Source organism: Heloderma suspectum, chromosome 2 (genome assembly GCF_057233095.1).
Source record: "Heloderma suspectum isolate Gila_16-S chromosome 2, 16-S_ref, whole genome shotgun sequence".
NCBI classification, from domain to species: domain Eukaryota; kingdom Metazoa; phylum Chordata; class Lepidosauria; order Squamata; family Helodermatidae; genus Heloderma; species Heloderma suspectum.
In genome coordinates this window covers 119,065,300-119,082,412 of record NC_139459.1, presented here as the reverse complement: position 1 = coordinate 119,082,412, position 17,113 = coordinate 119,065,300, and the positions used below count along the sequence as shown (strand labels likewise).

At 42.1% G+C, this 17,113-nt stretch overlaps 1 protein-coding gene across 2 annotated transcripts in view; it reads left to right on the top strand.

Moving 5' to 3' along the window:
- Positions 1-17,113, top strand: part of CAAP1 (caspase activity and apoptosis inhibitor 1) — a 33,593-nt gene extending 16,480 nt beyond the window's left edge. Inside the window, exons 5-7 of one of the 2 annotated variants that reach the window (XM_084834613.1) lie at positions 5,273-5,346; positions 15,004-15,126; positions 16,680-17,113. In XM_084834613.1, coding sequence (XP_084690739.1) covers positions 5,273-5,346; positions 15,004-15,126; positions 16,680-17,017 — 535 coding nt within the window. In that variant the 3' untranslated portion in view covers positions 17,018-17,113. The remainder of the gene's footprint in view (positions 1-5,272; positions 5,347-15,003; positions 15,127-16,679) is intronic. The other variant, XM_084834614.1, reaches the window with a different exon arrangement.

Below are 17,113 nucleotides of genomic sequence, written 5' to 3'. Positions count from 1 at the left end.
ACGAGAAGCTTCAGTCTATAGCTTTTAATCCATTACTTCACAGAGTCATACAGATGCAAATTCTCAGAGACTCTCCGTCTACAAAGGAATGCCTTCAGGGGATTCAGTGGAATTTACGAGAGTTGCGCGCCATTGGAAGAGGGAGGCAGTCTGGCTAGCCTAACTTAAGCAGGGGAGGTCCCTCTCTTTTCATGAGGCCTCTAAGTGCAGCTTTTCATGTAAGGGCAATCGGGTAGACTGTTGAAGTTCCTCCCCTGCCTTCTGTCTCTTTGCTCTATGCCTGCGTCTGGCATCTGTCATCCTCCCCAAACCCCGCCGTCTCCTGTTCACTGCCTCTCATGGGGGGGTGAGGAGGGACCCTCATGCTCAGCCGTCTGGACGTTTGTAACCTGAGAAGCAGGCCTACTCATATCTGGACTAGCCTGGGAAAATATCTCCCACATGTTTGATGGTTCTCTTTCAGAATCTGAACTGCTATCCCACTCCCTGTGCTCAGAAACACCCCTGACAAACTCCATATTTGTAGAACAGGAATGGGGAAACATGTGGCCCTTGAGAAGTTGAGCTGTAACTCCCATAATCCCTTGACTGTGCTAGCTAGGACTGATGGGAGTTGCAGCCCAAGAGCATCCGGAGGGTCACACATTCCCCATCTTTGGTGTAGTCTCTCAAGGAGGCTTGATAGCTCAAGACTCCTATATTTCACAGGTCTCCTTTGGGACATCTCAGTATGATCCTAACATTTCTCATCTTATCTAATGCGTATCACTCAAGGAGCTTGCCTTCAAGATTCTGTTCCTGATGGTAGTGACATCAGCCAAAGAAACTTCAGTTAGGGGCTTAGTTTGTGAGGCTCAATCTTTCATGAGGGCAGATGTTCTCAGAAGGTCTGTAGGTCAGTCTTCTTTAGGAAAGAAACTGTCAAAAGCTATTTTGGGAGGATGGAACAGCAACTCATGAGTACATGAAGTCAGAGGTGGGCTTTCTCTAGAAAGAGTCACAGCCCACTCAAGGGATCAACTGTGTGTAGCATACCTCTTTGGTGAATGGCTGTAGCTCAGTGGGAGGACATGCTTTACATGCAAAACGTCTCGGGTTCAATCCCTGGAATCTCCGGGTAGGCCTGGGAAAGACTCCTGTCTGAAATGCTGGACAGCCATTGCCAGTCAGTTTAGACCAGGGGTGAGCAGGAGGTAGATCTTCAGATGTTTGGCAGTTCACCTCCCAGAAGCCCCTGCCAGCCTGGCCAATGGTCAGGAACACTACGAGTTGAAGTCCAAAACATCTGGAGATCTACTTTCTGCCCATCTTTGTTGTAGACAATACTGAGCTAGCTGGACAAATGGTCTGACTTGGTATAAGGCAGCATTCTATGTTCCTGTGGCAACTAGGGTGGCCAGAGGACAGGACATCTGCCCCTTTAACAGTTGTCCAGAAGAGGGAATTTGAGCAGATCTAGCTTGCATGATAAGCTACACCTGCTCAAATTTACTCTTCTACACAACTGTTGAAGGGGCAAAAGCTTTTGCATGTGGCCGCCTTAATGGTGACAAGATACCATTAATATAGTGCACTTCCTAAGTGTTCAAAGTATTTCACATACGTTATCACCATGGCTTCTTTGGGCTAGCTGCCGGGAACTGACCAGAAAGATCGGGAGAGTGGTGAACACATCATTTTGTGATGGTGTGGTTCCGGCTGTCTTGGAAGAGGCGTAGTGTGACAACTCCTGAAAAAACCCTCCCTGAACCCAGAGATTTATACTAACTATTCTCCAGTCATAAGTACCCCTTTTTTGGGCAAGGTGCTCAAGAGAGTGGTGGTATCTCAGCTGCAGATGCTCTTGGATGAAACGGATTACCTTGATCCATTTCAGTCTGGGATAGAATTGGTCTTGGTTGCCCTGATGGATGACCTTCACGAGAGACCTAGTGGGAGTATGACCCTGTTAGGTCTTCCCTATCTCCCAGAGGCCTTTGATTCCATTGACCACCCAGCGTATCCTCCTGGACCATCTCTTGAGTTGGGAGTTGAGGGCACTGTTTTATGCTGGTTCAGCTTGTATGGGATCAGTTCCAGAACACTGGGTGACTATGCCTTAGCCCCCTGGCAGTTGAACTGTGGTGTGGTACAGGGCATTATTTTGTCCCCAGTATTGTGAAACATCTATATGAAGCCATTAGGATCAGTCATTATGCAATCTGGGGCAGGATGTCAGCAGTATGCTAATGACACCAAGCTGTATTTCTCTGTAACCTCTGAATCAGGACAGGCCACACATGTTCTGAACAGATGCAGTTATGGATTGGATGGGTGTAGATGCAGTTGTGGGCTGGATGACAGCAAATAAAATGAAGCTGAATCCTGATAAGACAGAACCCTTTGGGTGGGTGGTTCCCAGATTTGGGAACTGGATTGTTTATCTGTTCTGGATGGAGTTGCACTCCCTCTGAAGGAACAGGTATGTCATTTTGGGGTGCTCCAGAATCCATTCTTGTCACTGGAGGCACAGGTGTCCTTAGTGGCCTGGAGCTCCCATTTCATGTGGTTTAGAAGCTGCAGCTAGTGCAGAACGCAGCAGATAGGATGCTCAGTGGGCACCCAGTCATTTACACATTATACCTGTGTTAAAAGAACTGCACTGGCTGCTTATTAGGTACCGAACCATGTTCAAGGTTCTGTTGTTAACATACAAATCCCTAAATAACTTGGGCCAGGATACCTAGCAGACTGCCTTCCCCTATATACATCCAGTCAACTCCTGTAATCTTCAGAGGAGGCCTTAATGGTAATTCTATGACCAATAGAGTGTTGCCAGGTAATATCACAGAAGCGGGTCTTCTCAGTAGTGGCTTCACCCTCTGGAGCTTTCTCCCGCATGTGGTTCAAGAGGCAGAAACTTTGGCAAGTTTCAGATGCTTTTTCAAATAGCATCTCTACACAGGATTTCCCTGGGTTGTAATGGATTATGACACTGGTCTGTTTTATTGTTGATTTCATAGAATTATAGAATCATAAAATAGTAGGGTTGGAAGGGGTCTACAAGGCCATCGAGTCCAACCCCCTGCTCAATGCAGGAATCCAAGTCAGAGCATCCCTGACAGATGGCTGTCCAGCCTCGTCTTGAATGCCTCCAGTGTGGGAGAGCCCACCACCTCCCTAGGTCATTTGTTCTATTGTCGTATTGCTCTAACAGTCAGGAAGTTTTTCCTGATGTTCATCCGAAATCTGGCTTCCTGTAACTGGAGCCCATTATTCTGTGTCCTGCAGTCTGGGATGATTGAGAAGAGATCCTGGCCTTCCTCTCTGTGACAACCTTTCAAGGACTTGAAGAGCGCTATCATATCTCCCCTCAGTCTTCTCTTCTCAAGGCTAAACATGCCCAGTTCTTTCAGTCTCTCTTCATAGGGCTTTGTTTCCAGTTCCCTGATCATCTTTGTTGCCCTCCTCTGAACCCTGTCCAGTTTGTCTGCATCCTTCTTAAAATGTGGTGCCCTGAACTGAACACAGTACTCCAGATGAGGCCTAACCAGTGCTGAGTAGAGGGAACTAGTACTTCCCGGGATTTGGAAGCTATGCTTCTATTAATGCAGCCCAAAAGAGCATTTGCCTTTTTTGCAGCCACATCACATTGTTGGCTCATCTTCAGCTTGTGATCGACAACAATTCTGAGATCCTTCTCACTTGTAGTGTTGCTGAGCCACGTATCCCCCATCTTGTAACTGTGCCTTTGGTTTCTTTTTCCTAGGTGCAGAACTTGGCATTTATCTCTATCAAATATAATTCTGTTGTTTTCTGCCCAGCGCTCCAGTCTATCAAGATCACTTTGAATTTTGTTTCTGTCTTTCAAAGTATTAGCTATCCCGCCTAATTTTGTGATTTGTTGTAATACTGTTTTTATATGCTTTTCAGTGTAAACTGCTTAGAGATTTTATTATATTAAATGGGGTATTATACACAAGTAAATAAAATCTAAGGAATCCTTACAATAACCTTGCAAAGTATGCTTGGCTTGGGTTGCAAGATAATGGCTTGTGTAAAACGCACAACTTGAGTTCCTGGCTGAGTTGTAATTTGAACTGAGACTTTCGTCTCATAGTTCCTGCTGTTGCTACTATAATTCATCATATGTCTGTAGGTTGGTTGAATGGTTAAACACAATTGCATAGACACATAAACCTTGGTGGATTTTTTTCCCCTTTGATAGGCGAGTGTTGGGTTTACCTTTCAGGTGAACATATTTTCACCATGGTGAGAGAAAAGTAGAATGGACAGTTCCTGTTGAATATGCTTTCTCCTCAGGAATAGTAGGGCTAGCTTGCTTCACCTGGGATAAAACATGCGCTTGCTGCAAAGTAGGATAAATTTTGATATAGCTCAGGTAGTTATGGTGATTCGGTGAGTTGTGTATTAGGCCGTCCAGAGACATCCCACTCTTTGAATAATGTTGCCTGTAACACTCTGTTTCTGGTCTTGTTACTGTTCTGAGGTGCAATTAACATTTCTCATGTAGAAAAATTGACATCCGTTGTAGCAATGCCCCCAAACTGGGCAGATACTCTTCACCCAGCAGGTGATATGATTATGTTAAATTTGACTGGCCCTGGATCCTAGGGGGAGAAGCAATACATTCTAGACTGCCCTCCTAAGCCTTAGGGGAACGAAGATTAATGGTAAGTATTAGTGTGGTCTTACTTGCACAGTTGCAGATTCTAGTCCCTTACTAGTAGCTATTTATTCTTTCTTAGACATAAGAACTCATCCTATCAGCTATTGCTGCATGATATACAGCTGTGAAAGAACCATTAGGTATAATCTTGTGCTTTGAAAGTAGAAATACATTGTCTGGGTTCTGAAAAACCAAGCAACTGGTTTTGGGACTTGTGTTCCTCAAATAGCTGCTCTAGCACTCCCATGCTTGTCCTCCCATGTCATGTGACAAATTGACTTTTAAAAGGGAGAAAAAGCAGCTTACCCTAAAGCATGGGGGTCTGCTTCTCAGGCAAAAAATAAAATCATAATTGCACTGTGCCTTCCAGACCCTTAGGCACGCTTAACGTAGCTGTTTGGATCCCATCCATCTAAGGTTTTTTTTAAAAAAAAAAATCTAAAAACTATGAGTAAATAGAACATTGTACTAGAACTCTTAAGGCATATTTGATGAAATAAAGCAAACAATAAAATGGGGTGTGGTGAGGTATTGTTATGCTGAAGTGCTTCTTTATTTGAATATGAAAGGTATACTAATTTAAGTGTATTCTTTTTTCCTCAGGCAAGATAATAGCATAGATTCCACTTCTTCTTTGAAGGAAGACAACAAATTGGAAGGGTTGGACTCAAAACAAGGTAGGGATTAGGGAGGGTCAAAATGTTGCCACCTTTGCATTAGGCATCCTGAATAGAACAGTAGCAACAATATTACGTTACCTGAATAAAAGAAATATGTGCTGAGGAATGTGTGTAAATACCATGTAATAGATTGTAAGCATACCAATACTGAGTAATATATTTTTGGGGAGAAAATAATTGCAGTTCAGACATACAGGAGTTCCAGTCTCTTGCCATTTATCAAATGAAGTTCAAAAGTTGTTTGCATTTCGAGAGGGAGGTGGGGAAGAGCAGGCATGTATTTGTGTGGATGGGTTGCACTTTCATATTGGAGGTTTGGAATATCAGTTGTTCTTTGGTGTTTTTGGCCATGGCATTCTAGAGTGTAACGGAGATGGAAACCAGCACTGGGGTTTTTATTTGTGTGACCAGTTAAAAGGCCTGTCCCTTTTGATAGAGTTGGTGGTCTGAAGAAAAGTTCCAGTCTTTTTTCCAAACCCATTGCTCTGCTTCTCTATACTTGCTCCTTAGCGTCCTGTTCATCACTGAGGTCTTTTTCCACTGTCAGAACAAGGGGTGGATATCTTTTTATAAACTGTGCTGTGGCTACTCAGAATCAAGCTCACACCTATTTGCCTTGCCCTGTTTGTTAGTTACACTGTTATATGCAGGAAGGCTCAAGCATTTTTCACTTGACTCTAAGAGGCAGAATGCTATAGGCTCCCAGGTTGTAGCCTGCTTACTTGGTCTCAAATAAGCTAGACGCTCCCACTAATTTATATTGAACAGAGTAAATAAGCTTTCAGTCAGCAAGACGGGAAGGGCAGGGGTTGCTCCTCTCTCCACACAGTGGGCAGGTTTAATCCTTACCACACTAGTGCCCCTGTGCACACCACTTTACATCATCTTGTTGTAAGTGAGTGGTGGTCATTCGCCCCTGCAAGAAAAGGTAAAGTGTTGTGCTTGAGAACAATATTGTGAGAGAGAACCTATCCTCTGTCCCTGCCATAGGCCCAGGATTAGGAAGGTTGTGGGGGAGGGAAAAGTGGGAATAGGATCGTATGGAACCATGCTACGCCTGAAATATTAGCAGGAGTTAAAATGAGTTATTGTGTTGGCTGTCAAGATTTGACCAACACTAGTGTGAACCCAGAGCCCAGGTGGTGGCTCCTCTGTTGTATGGATGTGTGTTTCAATATTTCATCTCCTTGCCCAGTGATGATAGACACATGGTACAAGCTACAGGAAAGGATCATCCAAGATCCTATTACTGAGGGAAATGTCCCCAGTAATTGCTTATGACTGTTTAGAAAGGTGTGCCCATTATTTCTTAAAGATAGCAAAAGCAGCTAATAAGGGGAATTGGAGTTGATTAAAATGGTATCATACTGCAGATGAGAGGTTAGTAGGATGCTGTGACTTTGTGAAGAATGCTTTAAATATTGCTTGTTGCATTCTTTGGAGTGACCTCTGAATTGACATGTTTCCTGCAGACTTCCTCTCTTCCTTCTCTGCTATCAGAGGGAATTGATGACTTGTTGCAGGTGATTGCTTCTTTGTCCTTTTTATGACTTTATCAGCCACTGGCTTTGGGCAATGACAACAGTGCTAGTCAGGATGTTAGCTTTTAAAAAGCTTTTGAGAATGTGCAGGCATAAATCGTAAAACTTAGTAACTGTTCTTCTTCCACACTGGAGCCTGTGATGGTGAAGATGAAAAGTATGAAAGCCAAGGGGTAAGCAGAAATGAGTAAAAAGTGGTTAAGAAAGAGAAATTAAGTGCCTGGAAATGAATTTCACAATCCTAGTTGAAGGAATAAATACAAGTTATCAAAATGAAAAAGATAATGAGAAAAATGCCATCAGAGACTTTTATTACTGTGTAAAATTACAGCTGCAAAAAAAGGGAAATGAAGCGGTTCAGCTAATTAAACATTTGTTAGGCCAGTAGGGCTGTGTGATTATTGTGCATCATACTTCCATGGAGATTTCTAGCAATGAAGAGAGAACCCAGGCTGATTGGACCTTTTAACGTTTAGGTATCTTCGTATTCTCGATGAGAAGGATAAAAGACTTCTCATTCTAGTTTTGTCTCATTCCTTCAGGTCAGTTCCCCTTTCTCTTGGATCAGTTGGCCTTTGGCAAAAAGAGATGAGTATGCTGGAACATAACTTCTAAACCTTGAACCAGATTATTTGGCTTATTTGGTAGAGAATGTTTTATCTCTTTGGAGAGATTCTGTTCAGCTGAACAATGTATTAAGTAAATATGGACTAGTGCCCTGCAGCAAGGCAAAAGAATTTCCATTCCTTAATCCTATTGATTCCCATTTCTTTTGATCTTTCACACACTTTGTTCCTGGCAAGTTAAAAGCACTCATATGGTGTTTGGCATTCATGCCTGCCTTTCTGAAGGCAATGTGTGGAAAAGATTAAAAACTACACCTTGCAGATTAAAGTTGGATATTTGATCTTGGTTTTGACAACTGCTCCTCGGGAGGCTATGGTGATGAAGCTATATATTTGCATACGTTTCTAATACCAACATTTTAAGCCACTGTTTCACAGCTACAGCAGACTTGCCTAAGAAATGATAAATCTCAACTATGGCTATTAGGCTTTTCTAGCCTTGAACATCTTCAGGATAGTTAGACCATTGCACTTTTAATTTTTCTGTTTTGTCTGGTTTAAAGCTGTTTCTGATCCTGGCTTCTTTGGGCACATTTAACCATAATCCTGGAGGTAATGCAAAACTATCCCTTCCTGATTTGTTTTGCCACTTGCATGAAGGGAGGAAAGAAGTGGGAGTGAACCAGCATGCTGCTTGTACCCATTGTGGTTTATTAAGCCAAGATTCCTGGCTTAACATGATATTCAAACATGGCCGTTGTTCTGTTGAATCCATATCCACTGATCTGATTCTGCCAAACAAGTGGCATATTTAATAATATATTAGACCAGCAGGCTCTTCTGCTAGAGTTCAAAACATGATTAATGGGTTGCCTGACAAAAATCTTGGCATTAGTTTCATGTTTTCTTGGATCAGGCCCTTGAAAGCACAACTGTGCATTTGAGTGCGTTTTTTGACATTTTGTTTTACTGATTTAGTCATAAGAATATGTTTCTAGATGACAGTTGTCTACATACATTTTAGTATTTGTGAAACTGCTACTTGTAAAATGGTTTTCTTTCCATTTGCTTTAGAAAAGCTACCTCCTAACTTTACAGGGGAAGAACATTTATTATACATTTCTCTTGGTGTTCCGTATTGATTTTTCTTCCCCCTCCAGATACCAGTTATATCATAAAAAGTAAAAGAAAATATGTTTTTCTAAAGATTTTCTTCCTTCTCATAAACACAACACACACACATCCAGAGAGAGAAAGTTATGGCATTTCTTTCCAGAAAGACTTAAAGCCAGGGTAGAATTTCTAAAGCCATTCCTCCCTACTTTTGACTTGAGAGGAAAAGCAGGCTTTCTTGAACTCATTTTGGAATTGGTGCAGATTAATTTCAGTAGTATGTATTCTGCTGCTCAGTCTTTGCACAGAACTTGTGGTGAATGGAAAGTATCCAGTATAAAGATCAAGTGGAGAATATTGTCTTTTATGTGTGTGAAGAAGTTTTTACATTTCATCCCATTTTCCAAAAGAAGCCCTCATATCCATGTAGCTAGCCTTGTGATGCAGTATACTATTATTGTCAAAGGCACTGAAATATTTAACAGGACAGCAATACACTTCTAGAATCTTTGTTTTCAGAAACTTTCATGATGAGCAGAGACCAGCACATGCTGAAAAAAGATTTCTAGTTCTCAGCAGGCATTCTCATTACAAGGCAAAAGAATGATGAATAATCCTCTTGGAACTTCTGCAAAGGGGAAATGCTGTATATTAGCAATTCGAAAGAAAGCCCAGCAATACTAACAATATGATTCCAAGGATCTACTGCCAGTCCAAGCGCATCACAGACTCTTGTTATTAAAGGAATCTTGACAGATATACATGATGGAATAATTTCTTTTGGATCATCATTTATATTAATTACTTCAGGTAGTGGTTGCTAACCATTTGGGCAAGTGTGCCACACATCAAGTCCAAATCATGGAACTGGGAATTTCAATTCCCTGTACCAAGTTTTCTCTCTCTCTGTCCCACCTCACTGTCTTCATCTCACTTTGCTTTATTATCTTCTCCTTATGACTCCTCCATCCAACAAAATGGCTGGGTTCACACAACATGACAACCCATACTCAAGGTTGTGTGTGGGTCGTTGAACCATGGCTATTGTTGAAATGTGGGTTGCTGTGTTGTGTGAAGCTAGTCATGCTAACAAACCATGCTTTGTTAACTATGAACAACCAATGAAGAGAACCCATGGTTTGTTGTTGGGTTGTGAACTGTGGGTTGTTCATGGTTAACAAACCATGGTTTGTTAGCACAGCTAGGTTCACAGAACACAACCACCCATGGTTCAGCAACAACTCACGGTCAACTCTGAGTATGGTTGTTGAGTTGTGTGAACCTAGTCAATATCCCTGTGCTGCAACACATGCAAGCACAAGCTTTCGTAGTGTGCAAGCCTGTGCTTTTACAGCACATAGATGCACACTGCAGTCCAAGATGCAGCCTCATATCCCTCGTCCACTGGTGGCTACAGAGCAGGCAGTGTCAGGTGGAGGACTAAATTGGTGTTGCATGCAAGCTCCCACTGGAAATGCATGGAAGAGTTGATTCACTGCATAGAGGGAGAGCAAGCTCTGCTCCTGCTGCATCCCAGTCCATAGGACACCTTCCACCCCCTGTAATGCAGTTGGCATTGCCTATTGATAATGTCTTCACAGAAACAGAGCAGGTCTTGGATGGTACAGGGCCATCAATTTTGTTTTTTTAGATGGGGGAGCTAAGGAATTAACATGCTTCCTGAAAGATCCCCTGGGCTGGGGGTTGGGGGAGATGGACAAGGATATTTTCCTTTTCCAGAATGCACATGAGATAACAAGGTAGTGAATGGGATATGAAATACACAGGGAGACTAATTGCTCCCTTACAACTTTTTATTTTTTTTAAAAAAATCACACCTTGACTAAACTTTGGTAACTGCTCTTGGGAGCAGGATGAATTTGTTTTAAGATCTGGACTCAGCCCACAGACCGCCACTTACCCATCCCTAATTTTAAGGATACCAAATCCTTACATTTACAGCTATCTGAGCCAGTGGTAGCCAGCATCCCTTTTATAACCAAAGCTTTACTAGGACTGAAATTATTTGGTACTCAGGAAGTGCAGTTCAGAGGCACTTTTGTATTGGTTTCCAGTATATCAGTAACTGTGGTGCTGATGAGCAATAGTAGCAGATCGATAATGCTTGCAGCCATGGAGATTTGAAAGCTGAAGCTAGAGGAAAGAAACTGCTAATTCTGTAAAAGCAGTACAGTGAAGGAAAATACTTTGGTCCAAATGGGAGAAGGCTAATTAAAAACAAAATCCCTAAGAAAGAAAATGACAGTAAAGTATTGATAAAGCGCGTAATTATTTCTAGCTGTTCTGGTCTAATGCTATCATCTTATTATAATAAATTGAATGTAGGAGCTTGCAGATGAGTGCAGTGTTACTGTAGGTGTTTCCTCCAGCATAAGCTGAAGAGCTATCTGTATTTTAATCCACATCAAGTTCAAACTGTGAAGGTTTCAATTAGGGATGTGCATCAGATTCAGATGAAGTCTGAGCAGAATTGGGCCACTTTGGTCAGGTTCTGGTATTTCCTGAGGCGAAGCGGGCTTCCCTCCAAAGCCACCAGAAATAAAGCTGGAGCCAAATGAGGCTTTGTTACCAACTCATGTTTCAGAGCCGCGCAGACTTTATGTCCCTGCAAATAGCATATTTTTGGTTTCATTTCACTAACACTAATTATGAGTGGGGGAATGGTGGAGTGAGGGAGTGCACTTGAGTTACCGATAGGTCCACCTTCTAATCCAAGGGTACATTTTACCAGGGGTTCCAATCAATGTGCTTTGGAGGAGGGATTGAGTTCTTTTGACCATTCCAATAAATATTCTTCCTATCTCCAGATTCTCTGTACAGTGTAGCAACTTGGAAGTAGGAAGTGAAGTGATAGGTTCTTCTGTAGTGCAGTGGGGTGGCTTTGCTCCGAGCTTGTTTGTTCCTGTTCCAAATCCAGTTTCTGCTTTAACTCAATCCATCTCTGATTTGTTTTTCTTTGAGATACTCTACTTTGATGTTTCAGTTATTCTGTGTTGTCTGTGACCCAGTTCACATGATCACCATGGCTTAAACAAGCCACGGTGGCTTGTTTAAGCCATGGAGCATGCTGGACTCCATTTGCTTAATTATCTGCCTGGGTGCAGCTTGTCATGTTGTCCAGACCTGGGCAGCGTGGCTTATTTGAGTGGGGGAAAACACTCAAATAACCCAACAACAGGCAACAGATTATTTATTTAAGCCACGGTGATCATGCAAACTGGGCCTGTGTGTGTCTTTGTGTAGAATTAGGTAGTGAATCCATTTCTCCCTTCCATAGGAAAAAGAAATCAAATAATTTGAATTTAGTTCCTATTGTCCTGCAGTTTCTAGTGTGTTTGTTATTCTCCTATTTTTGTCTGCGTCTCTTGCTTTGTTTTCCCACTAGGCAGCTCACAATGCCTTAGTTCTACTTTCCGCCACTGAATTAATTTTGAACAAGTTTTTTTTGTTGGATTCCCATTTTGGTTCCATTTTTCTTTTATACCTGGTTTTATTCATTACATTTTGCATTCTATCAGCATTTAATAATTGAATTAAATAAGATATTATAAATTATTTTAGCTTTTCTCCTGAAATTCCTTCTGTTTTGCTTTTGTTAGGCGTGCAGTTCAATCCAGCAGGCTTGTTTCCCCATTATGAATTTGGAAACATAAATGTTTGATTCCTAATGGCTTTTTGTTCTACTCTTCTTTTGTTCCCTGTCTGATTTGGTACACTTTGCATTATGACACTATATAATATATATTATAAATTGTATTTATCATCATAATCATCATTCTCACCAGCTTTTCTCATGAAATTCTTTCCTTTTTAATTCCAGTTTAATGAATTTCATGTAATCCCTGAAAACAGTAAATCTGAGTTTCATTCCTTGTGTCATCTTGTGGTGGTTGTGTGCACACATGCACACCCCATCCCCTCTGTATTTGTCAGTTTGTGTTCTGTGTGTCTTGCTGCTTTCTCTTGTAGTTTTGGGCAGTAGGCAGTTCAATCCAACATGCTGTTCCCCTTAGGAAAAGTGATTATTTGGAATCCAGCTCATGTTTAGTCTTTCTTTCTCTGTTTCATATTATTCTCCTTAAAATTATATTTTAAAAATTAATTAACTACACACATTGGTGGTGTTACGTCTCGTAAGGGGCGTGTGGCACACTTGCCTCTTCTCCTGTGCCTCATTCACTTTCTCTACCAACAAAGCATGCCATGTCATGCTGGTGTCATGGCTGGAAAACACTCCCTTCACCTTAGGGTCACACGTGGTGGCCAACATGTATGGCCTTTCCTGGCACCTATAAAAAGGGCTTCAGTGTCAAGGGCTCCTTGAAGGCCTCTCTCAGTCTAATCCAGTAACCAAGTCCAGACACAGACAAAGGGATTCTTTTCAAAGCTTTATTCCTCTTTTACAACTTAACAACTCTACTGTTAGCAACTAGATATGAGCAGCAGAGTACCTATGCCCTAAGTTGGAACAGTTGGTCCCCGTTAGAAAGGGAATCATTGGCAGACCCTGAACTTATGGGCTAGGGAGAGTCTCTCCCCTTTTCCCTTGGATCCTCTGGGCGCAACCATTGTTTGCGCGCCCACCGGGCACTACGCCTCCTTTCTGCGCCCTCCATTTGGCGCCGCTCCCTGCGTCGGCGTCACGCGTTGAGCAAGTCTGCTTCCCGCACTCTATCACTCCCAGGACTACTATCTATGCTAGGAATGCCAGTGGGAGGAATCTCTGCCAGCTGTTGGCTCTGGGAAGGATGAGCGTGCTCCTCTCCCAGGAGCGGCTCCTCTTCCTCAGAATCAGAACTACTCTGGGATTCTATGGGCTCAGTGTCCACCCTGACATTCAGGACCACCACCAGCTATGATATGGCATCCTGCTGATGCCTTGACAGTGGCCCTGGCACACCAAAGTTCGCTAGCCTTGCCAACTCATGCATCACTGCTCTCCCTTGCTCTGCCATGAGCCTCCAGTATCCTGTATGTGGAGTTGCACCTTGTCCTCATATCCTAGCATACAGGGTGCACCACTGAGGGAGCCCCAACTGTGCCTCTTTATCCCACAGCAGCCAGCACATGCCCTTGACACTCTGGTAGAAGTAGTTTCAACAGATATTGTCAATGAAGTTGCAGGTGGTGGCATGCTGGGGTGCAACTTTCTTCTTCCCCCACAAAGCCAGAGTGTTCCTCATGATGTAGTGTTTGGGAGCAATATAGCCAATGCTCACAAGCCCAGTCTCTGGGACTGCCTTCATTTTCTTCTCACCTTGATTTTTCTACCGCTGTATGGGACTGGTCCATGACCTCAGCATTAAGGAGGGCCCACCCACACCCTGCGTTACAGTCCATAGTGCTGGCTTCTGAACCATGTGCTCCGTCAGGTGGTTGAACCCGACGGACTCCACCAGGCAGGTGGGAATGGCTAGTCATCCAATGCCAACATCCCACCTGGTGGAGCTGGTGAAGTGTGATGGTGTCAGTAATGGCTATCGTGGCAACTATTAGCGACATTCATATTGCAGCCAGAATGGCTAAAATAGGCAAATGCAAACATTTAGGCCAACATTCTCTAAATCTGTGAATCAAGGCCGTAACAGAGAATACCTTACTGCATTTTATAAAAGAATATAATGCTGTGACCTACAGCAGTAAATTGAGCAAAGGAGCAATTGTTCATTTTATCTCTTTTCTATTGCTGAGCTGTGTGTAAATTCTTGACAAGGATTTCTCATTGTCTCTTTAAAAACATTGCATATAAAGTATCTCCCAAAGAGCAACATATTGATCTTCTGCATAATAGATCATATTTCCTTTAAGATGTACCAATGGGTAAGCAAGCTTGTATCCAGCTTTTTAATATAAGTAATGAATTCTGCATTTTGTCTAGACTATAATTGTAGGTAGAGAACTTTCATAGCAAGTATGTTATGCCTCAGTCCTGAATATATTAACTAAGGGCTAGTTCAAGCAAACGTGTATGTCCCTTGATTACCGGGTTTGCACTATCTCTGTGGCTTGTTTTGCTCATTTACTCTATGACGAGGCACGGTGTCTGCAGGCACCATCCTGAATATTCAAGCTGCAACTTCTATGTTGTCTGAATCTGGAGACTGTGGGTTATGCAAGGGTTAAAACACTTTTTTTTCCTGTCTAAACATGCATAGGATTGACATATACCTGTTTAGCTGAGAAGCCCATGGCAACACCATGGGTGAGATATAATGGTGTATAATCTACCCAGATCAGAACACATATTAGGTAACTTCAAAAAAAGTAGATTTATTAACAAGAAAATATAGGATGCAAGAGTGCAATCAATTATGTAAAGTATTATTATCTCCTAACTCTTACTAACTTATAAACTGATAAACTTACCCCAGCTAATAGAATAGGGTGACAGGTACTTTCTCTTATGTTTTCAGAAGCTCTGTTCTACAAAGCTGTATCTTACTGGCAGAGAAACAGCATGGATTTACAGGAGCATGGCCAGCTAGTTCCAGCTGATGATTGGAAACTGGAGATTACTGACCTAACCATAATACTAGGTTCTCTACTTGCTTGTGGAATTGCCACACTGGCAAGCACTACTTCAAGAAATTAGTCAGGAGTGAAACACAGGTCATCATGTACTGCTGCCCGCTCAGGAAGGAATGTTGGGCCTTTGGGGAAACAAAAAGTCAAACTTAAAAATGTATCTGCATTTTCTACTGCTTAACTCCTAACTTTTGAACTTGGCGTAACAGGGGGAAAAGGAGAACTTCAGATATACTATTGGGGGTTCTGATCTGGCAGAAACTACCCACGAATGTTCTTGGGGTCCTAGTACAAAGCTCACCCCAAATGTCCGCGCTCAGTGTTCAGCAGCAGTAAAGAAAAAGAAAAAAATATATATCTAGGAGCTACAGCACTGGGCATCTGGCTTGCCATAGTTGGAGGTGGAGTGCTGGACTACTTGGGCCTTTATTCTGATTCAGCAAGACAACTGTAACCATCTTACTTATGAAATTAGTGATTTGCTATCTCATTGGATTAAACTGCTTTGTTGTGCATTTAACCATACACATTAAACGTTGCACATTTAACCAATAAATGGAGGTTAATGGAGGACTTCAAAAGATAAGTGGTTGCGCATCCATAGTACTCAGGGACTAAATGTCAAAGAAATAGATGTTTTGTTATTACTACAATTTTGTAATGTCAGAGATATAACAACTTTCCTTGCCTCATGTTCTGATCCCTAAAATCCATAGCCTGAATCCAAAGAGCCATATGATTAGTTCTGGGCACCTACGGGAGTTTGGGAGTTGTGTTTCCAGAACACCAGCTCACTATGCTGCATGATCCTCCTCTCTTGGACCTGATGGAACTTTCAAAAGCAGTGAGCTGTGGAATGTGGTTCTGGCATTTAAAAGAAAACTTTTTTTAAACTGTCCAAGCCTTGGGGGTGGATGCTCAGAGTAGCTTTTTGGATCCCAGCCCATGTTTTTAATCACAATTGAACAAATAAGAATGCCCTAATTGTTCCTGAGATAACTTAAATTGAAATACTCCATTAAAGGTCTTTGTGTAGACATCTCTAATAAGTGTATTGGTATGCTGATAACTGTACCCTCATATTATTTTTTCCCCATGTATAAAATAATTGTAGGAGTATTTTTAAACTGCACTTTAGGAATTAAATTTTACTTCTAAAATAATAAACAGTAGTTGGTCCCAAAGGCTCCCCACATCAACTTTCATTTTGTAATGCAGACGCGTCCTTGTGATATAAAACCTTATGACATTTTAATTAGGAAAATAGATCATGCAATTCCATACGATGGAATAAATTTTCCAAGCGCTGCTGCTTTGGTCTACTGCATGTTCTTCTAAATTGGAATAAAAATGCATTAAAACTTGTCTAAATTAAATCAGTCTTAAGGTTGGGGGGAGGGCAGAAAAGAAAGAAACTGTTGTTTTTAATTTATAGATGACCTTTTCTATACTTTAAATCTGTGCAAGGGAATATTTGTGTGTAGAGGCAATATTTTGCAAGGTGAAAGAAAAGCAGTTCTTTTTGTGAGGCTTCTGAATTCTTTCTGTTAATTTTGCATTACAGGCAAAGGAGAAGATAGCGATGTTCTCAGCATCAATGCTGACGCGTATGACAGTGACATCGAAGGCCCATGCAATGAAGAAGATAATCCAGGTGTGCCAGAAAAGACTGTCAGAAGTGGAGATGGTCAGATAGATGACCTTCAGAAGGACATTGAGAAAAGCGTAAATGAGATCCTGGGGCTTGCCGAATCCTCCCCAAAGGAGTCTAAAGCAGCAACTGTAGCAGTTCCTTCTCCAGATGATGTTCAGCCATCAGCACAGCAGCTGGAGCTCCTGGAGCTTGAGATGCGAGCGAGGGCTATTAAGGCCCTCATGAAAGCAGGAGATGTAAAAAAATAGCCGTGGGGCTGTTTCATTTGCAAGATGTCTGTATTTGTTCTGATGGGTGTGATGTCAGCTCTCTTCAGTGCTAAAATATATTTGGACTGGTTTTGA